This window comes from Echinops telfairi, unplaced genomic scaffold (assembly GCF_000313985.2).
Source record: "Echinops telfairi isolate 266 unplaced genomic scaffold, ASM31398v2 ScPeMD7_5868;HRSCAF=6743_0, whole genome shotgun sequence".
In the NCBI taxonomy this organism is placed as follows: Eukaryota; Metazoa; Chordata; class Mammalia; order Afrosoricida; family Tenrecidae; genus Echinops; species Echinops telfairi.
The window spans coordinates 7,407,740-7,414,374 of NW_022109767.1; the positions used below are offsets into that span (position 1 = coordinate 7,407,740).

Consider the following 6,635-nt stretch of genomic DNA (forward strand, 5'->3'; position numbering starts at 1 on the left):
GGGGGGGGTACAGTCTCAGAATACCTAAGGAGCAGTTCTACTCTGTCCTACACAGACAGCAGTGCTATGAGCACAATTAACCCCATGACAGTGGGGTTGGTTTGGTTGTCTTTGCATAAAGGGCCACGCATTGATAAAATCCAACGCACCTTTTATTCCTGTGTAGATTTAGTAAAATATATTCTCAGCAGATACAGTTCCCAAATAGATCTTAAAGAAAATATGACAGAAGCTCTGGCGTTTTTAAATTTTTATTTTATCTTTGGCGTTTTCCTTTTAAGTAATTTTCCCTCTAACTTCTTCAATTAAAAAATATTTTAAATAGCTGTATATACTCGAGTATAAGCCGACCCAAATATCAGCCGAGGCACCTAATTTTATCACAAAACTGCATTAAAAATGTGCTGAAAAAACTCGGCTTATACACGAGTACATACGGTAATAAACAAGCTGGTAAAAGGATTCTAAAATCAGAGCCACCAGAGTCAGGACTTCCAGAAACTTACGCAGACCGTGCCCACTGATGCAAATTCTCAGGAAACTGTATTAAAGCATCGGCGCAGTGATTTCGAGAGGGTTCTGTCTAGCCCTGTTCTGAACCAAACAACTGTCATTTGTTGTTACTTTTTTTCAATTTGCATCCTTTCTGCTGGTTTTCATGGCAGTGAACTCTCTTCGGCAGCACTCCTCCACAGATTCAGTCCTTTCTGGACAGCGGTCCAGTTTAACGACAGGAAGATGAGGAAATGCAGTCAATGCCTGGCTGGGGACGGGATGGGGATCTGTGGGGCTGTGCGACCGCCGCTCCGGGCTCCTTTCCTGGTGCCTCTGTGGCTGCAGAAGCTCTGAACCTTTCTGTGCACTAAGAACTGTGGAGAACACTGCGTGCGCACAGTGCGGGCTCTCCCGTGCAGGGCGGAAGGGAGAGAGCCACTGAAAGGAGGTGTGAAGGGCAGGCTCATCAAGGTGGCAAAGGGAATGGGTGGAAGCGCTCACTCCCAGGTGGGGTAGGTCTGTCGCCTTGCCTTTTTGTTGCTATGTGTTGCTGTGTTTTATTCTGTTTCCTCTCTGCTGCAGTCCCTCTTCGGCGTGGTGCACGATGGACCAAGTCCACCTTGCCGATAAAGAATGTGGGGCGGGCAGCTTTCCTTGGGGCGAGCGCTCACACCTTGAGCTCGTTTCCTGCAGCATCTTCCACTGCCTTTTCTGGCCTGAGGGTTAAGACTCTCCAGGGTTCGGTTTACCCACTGTGAGTTCTAGAATTTACTTTATGAAGAAGATTCTCGCTCCCACTCCCTCCCTCCCTTCTTTCCTTCCTTCGGTTCATTCACTGAGCCCCACTGGGTAGCAGCAGAGATGGAAATGACAAGGCTCTACCTGAAGTAGAAGATGGTATGTTAGCAGGGAAGGCCAGCATAGAGAGAGTTTCAGAACTAAAATGCCACGGCAATGCGAAGCAGTGGGTACTCTGGCCCCAAGCTATTAACTAAACACCTGGTGATTCCCAGGTGAGGTATGAAGTTACATGTACCACCTTTTGGAAGCTCCCCTTACGCCTCCATTCCAAGATCAATAACTCTGGCGCTGAATGTTCGAATTTGCTCTGAAGGCAGCATTACACCCTCTGATCTCACAACCAGTGGGAATGCTGAATGTGGCTCAGGGGAGTCAGTGTGGAGCCAATAGCCGATTCTTTTTCCCCTTGTGTGGACTTCCTAGCTGAACTTCTCTGACTCTAACTACGATGGTTCCCCATGACCTCTGAGGAGATTGTGTTCAATCCAAGACACATTGGCATGTTTGCAAACCTATTATTGGCTTAGCCCCGCCCCCCGACCCCTGCCCTGCTCTGATATATCACTAAATCTTCATGTTATCTCTCTCGCATTTATTTCAAAGCTCGCAAGATGTCATAGTTGTTAGCGTATTTGATATTTTACAGAGGAGCACTTTCCTTTTGAAGTGTCAAGAAAAAGTGCTAAGCAAAAGTTAACATGTTGTGATGTATTTTAAAATATACATCATGATCATCTCAGGGTGACCAAATGAATATAAAAATCACAAACATTTATTTAAAATATCTGGCTGGGAAAATGTTAATTTCTTCCTTTTATATTTATAATGACCAAATTGTTATCAACTTTGTCTTCAGAACTGCTGAAATCTATTATTTATCACTGAAGAGCCTTTTGACCAACAGCCTAAACAAGTATAACCCCCAAATAACAACAATAAAAAAACCAGTAATATATAATTGATCAACGATTTACGATGGCAGGAGTGTGGGGGAGGGAGGGGAAAAAAGAAGAGCTGATACCAAGGGCCCAAGTAGAAAGAAAATGTCTTGGAAATGTTGATGGCAACATATGTACATGATGCTTAATACAATTGAATGATGGATTGTCATAAGATTTGTAAGACGCCCCAATAAAATGATATAATAAAAAAGTATAGCCCCAAAATGAAATCAAGAGAAACCACCTTTTCAACGTTTGAATATTTATTTGCATTTATGTATTATTTTCAGCAATAACCCTAGCTTCTACTGTGGGAGATATTATTCTTTTGGCACCGAGATGATACAAAGAACTCCTTCGATTGGTTTGGACACTTTGAATATGACTTCCAAACAGTACTTACTAGTTTCATGCCCACAACCCGGAGCCACTTTATTTCTCCTATAATAGTTGTAGACCCTGGCATAGACCTAATTGTGTTGCCCTAAAATGTATGTTGACATTATAAATTCAGGTATCTGTGAAGGTGGCCTTGTGTGGAAACGTGGCCCTTGAAGATTCTATCAGTTAATATGAGGCCCCATTGGGGTAGAGTGCGTCCCAATCCAGTTGAGAGCTGCCCCATCGAGGAAGCGAATAGATGACTGTGTCATGGCGAAGTTATCACACAGGGGGCTAGAGTTACCAACCAGGGAACACAACAGGCCAGGAGAACGTGGCCCTGCTAAAACCCTGAACATGGACTGCGCCTCGGGCTGCTAACCAAACGGTCAGCAGTTCAAAACCACCAGCTGCTCCTTGGGAGAAAAATGAGGCTTTCTACTACTATAAAGAGCTAGTCACGGAAACCAATGAGTGCAGTTCTACCCTGTCCTACAGGATCAATGAGTCAAAATCGACACGATGGCAGTGAGGGCCTTTAAAAGTGTGACAAAATAAATCTCTGTTCTTATCATCCAGGCAATTACTGGTGCTTTTGCTAAAGCAGCCCAAGAAATCATCCTATTTTCACATAATTGTTCCATTACATCGTGTCTCCTTCGTCCATGGTCTCTGCTCATATTTCTTATGGATTTTTCCACTGGCTCCCACCATTATTCACATACATTTATCTTGGCTTGGAAGTAAGCAGATTGAAGGCAAGCTTCCGGACCCATGGGAGGCATGCAAATGAATGACACCGGGTCACACTTCCTTCTTTGTCCCCCAAGATCACAGGCGAACCAGGCCGAAGAGTCCCACATTCCCGCCGGCTTGTACCCCCCTTTTATACCACTTCACCCCTATCTCCTGATGAAGATACGGAGTTAGAAAACCATCTTCAAATTGAAGGTCTACTGTCCGCGTTGAGGGAGTCCTGGCGCACTGTCCAGTAGGTTTGGGTCCGCACACTGCAAGGCCAGTGGTTTAAACCTACCAGCTTTAGAGAAACAAAGCTGAGGCAATCTACTCCCTTAACGATTCATAGCCCCCCAAACCCAATAGAGAGCTGCTATGAGTTGGAATCCCCTTGGTGGCAGTGGCTCCTGATAGGACGCCATGGTAGCACAATAGGTTAGGCATTAGGCTGCTAACCCCAAGGTGGGTAGTTCAAACCCACCAGCCACTCTTTGGGGGAAAGATGAGGCTGTCCCCTGCCATAAAGATTTACATTGTCTGAGGGTGGGGTGGAAAGGGGGAACCGATTACAAGGATCTACATATAACTACCTCGCTGGGGAACGGACAACAGAAAAGTGGGTGACAGGAGATGTCAGACACTGTGAGATATGACAAAAATAATAATTTATAAATTATCAAGGGTTAATGAGGGAAGGGAGAGTAGGGGGGGAGGAATGAGGAGCAGATGTCAAGGGCTTAAGTGGAGAGCAAATGTTTTGAGAATGATGAGGGCAACGAATGTACAAATGTACTTTACACAAATGATGTAGGTATGGATTGTGATAAGAGTTGTACGGGCCCCCAATAAAATGATTTAAACAGATTTACAGTCTCAGTGCATCTAAATAGACCTGGTCACAGTTGGTTTGATTTAGTTCGCATCCTTGCTGGTACAGGTAAAAGTGGTCGGTGCAGCACACGGTGGACGGTCTCCATAGCAACCTATGACCCTGGTGGTCCTGAATTAGTCCACGAATCAACGTGGAGGGATGGAGGTACTGGTATGCGCCAGAAACGGAAAGGCTACAAGGAAGAAACCAAGAACGGAGGCAAGATGGCAAGCACAAGATGAGCAGACTGAGGAGAGAGAATGTGGAGGCTTCCAGCCTTCTTTGGAACAAACAGAAACCTGGGGAAATGGCCCTCTGTGCGGCTCAAGTGATAATGTGTCCGTGTTGGCATGTGGACGGGCTGTCGTGTCTTACCTCCAGGTGCTCCAAGATATAGGGCGGGTTTGTCATGCCCAGCCTCAGCATGGCTCCCTCCGGAATCACTGCCACCAGCCTCCACAGCAGCGTGGGGAGATCGGTGCCAAGGTCTCTGCCATATGCGCCGGTGTCTTCGCTGGTCAGCCATATCTCGCAAACACCCTCTGTGAATCAAAGGAGACCATGAGCACACCTGTGGCAGGCCCTTCCTGCCTCTCACAGCTGCTCGCTCTGCTAAAGCGTGCTTCTCACCACCACCGTGCAGGCCCTCTGGGCACCCATTCACAGAGGAACAGCCATGGGGGCAGTGGGGTAGAGAGCTCGTCTTCTAAACACCACAGAGTTACCACCCTGCAGTCGGTGAGTGGCGCGGCCTCTGGAGTGATCAACACTCGCAGCCAGGCAGCTCAGCCTCGCTCCTTCCAACGCACCTTGATCGGGACCAAAGCATCTATCTCACCTCTGAGAACACCTGCTTGTTTAAACACCTGCAGCCCCGGGATGGAAACAGTCTCTCCACAGAATCAGTACTACCTGCCGCAAACGCACTCATCAGACTGTCCCCAGGTGAGGGCAAGATGTCAAGTGCAGTGAAGGTTTAACTCACAAGTTATTAATGACAAGGCACTCATTTCCCTGTAGTCTAGTCTGTCTTCTTCAGCCCATTACCAACAGTGTACTGCACAGCTGCGGGCAAAAACGGTCAGTTGTTATGCGCTCAACTTTGGTGCTGGAAATTCTGTGTGCTGGCAGGCTGCATCCTGTTTCCCATCCATCACACTTTAGGAAAACACATTTTGGGCTTTCTGTTCTCCCTGGGGGCTCTGTTGGGTGAGTGTCGGACTGCTCACAACAAGGTTGGTGGTTCAAACTCAGCTGCTTCTCTGCAGGAGAAAGATGAGGTTGTCTGTGCCCTTCAATTTTACAGCCAGAAGCCGTATAGAGGGTACTATGAATCGAAATCAACTTAAGGATTGTGAATTTTTCTTCTTTTTTTAGATGATGGTGATTGTTATTGCTCTTATAGAGTCCCGACTTCAAGTATTATAGCCTGCAATAAGATGCTTCCAAACACAAGAGGAAATACTAATGGATCTGCCTAACCTTATTTCAAAGGATTTTTAAAGCAACAAGAATGAAGAAAATGTTCTGAAACTGATTGTGGTGATGATTGAACAACTCTTCCTGATGTGACTGGACTACAGAATTGTAGAATATGTGAATTTATATGGCAATCAAACTGTTAAAAATGAATAAATAAAGTGAATTGCAGCCAAGTTTGCAAGAGCCACCCAGATTTTCACGGCACATAAGATCTTTCTGAAACCATCCTCGACGAAAAGATGAGCTTATTGTGGTAGTTACATAATCTGGTGTCAATTTGAGGATTAAGAGGGTAGGTGTGGAGTCTAGACTGTCAAGCAGGATATAGCCAATGAGGTCCCTGTGTGGGCATGGCCTTCTCCTGAGGATTCTGGGAACTCTGGTATACCTCCTTGGAGGTGGAGAAGCTTTGTCTCTCTCACCTCACTTTCTGAGAGACATCCCTATGGAGAAGACACATGGAGAGAGAGTGATGGAGCCAGACCTCAGATGCCAGAGAAGCCATGTGGGGACCCCTGCCAGCACTGAGATGCTTACGCCACTGGATCCACAAGACTTCCCACCCACTAACCTGTGCTCTTCCTGCATTTGACGTCATTGCATGTGTTTCATGAGTCTGAAGAGGACTTCATAGATCGGTATCAGACATAAGGGCTAATATCGGACTTATGGACTTGATCTGGACTGGGCTGGGATGTTTTCTCAATATTCAATTGCTCTTGTATAAGAGGCTCTTTCCACCCACTGGCCTGTGATCTTCTGCATTCGGTGTCATTGCATGTGTTTCGTGAGTCTGAAGAAAACTTTATAGATTGGTATCGGAAATAGGGGCTAATATCGGACTTGATATGAACTGGGCTGTTTTCTCCATGTTCAATTGCTCTTGTGTATAAATCTCTTTCTTATACACATATGTGTGTCCATGG

The 6,635-nt window shown here is 46.0% G+C and overlaps 1 protein-coding gene across 1 annotated transcript in view; it reads right to left on the reverse strand.

The window, feature by feature from the left end:
• CDKAL1 (CDK5 regulatory subunit associated protein 1 like 1) overlaps positions 1–6,635 on the reverse strand; it is a 768,993-nt gene that overhangs the window by 298,254 nt on the left and 464,104 nt on the right. The window contains exon 9 of the mRNA XM_045295775.1: positions 4,603–4,769. Within this exon, the coding sequence (XP_045151710.1) occupies positions 4,603–4,769 (167 nt within the window). The remainder of the gene's footprint in view (positions 1–4,602; positions 4,770–6,635) is intronic.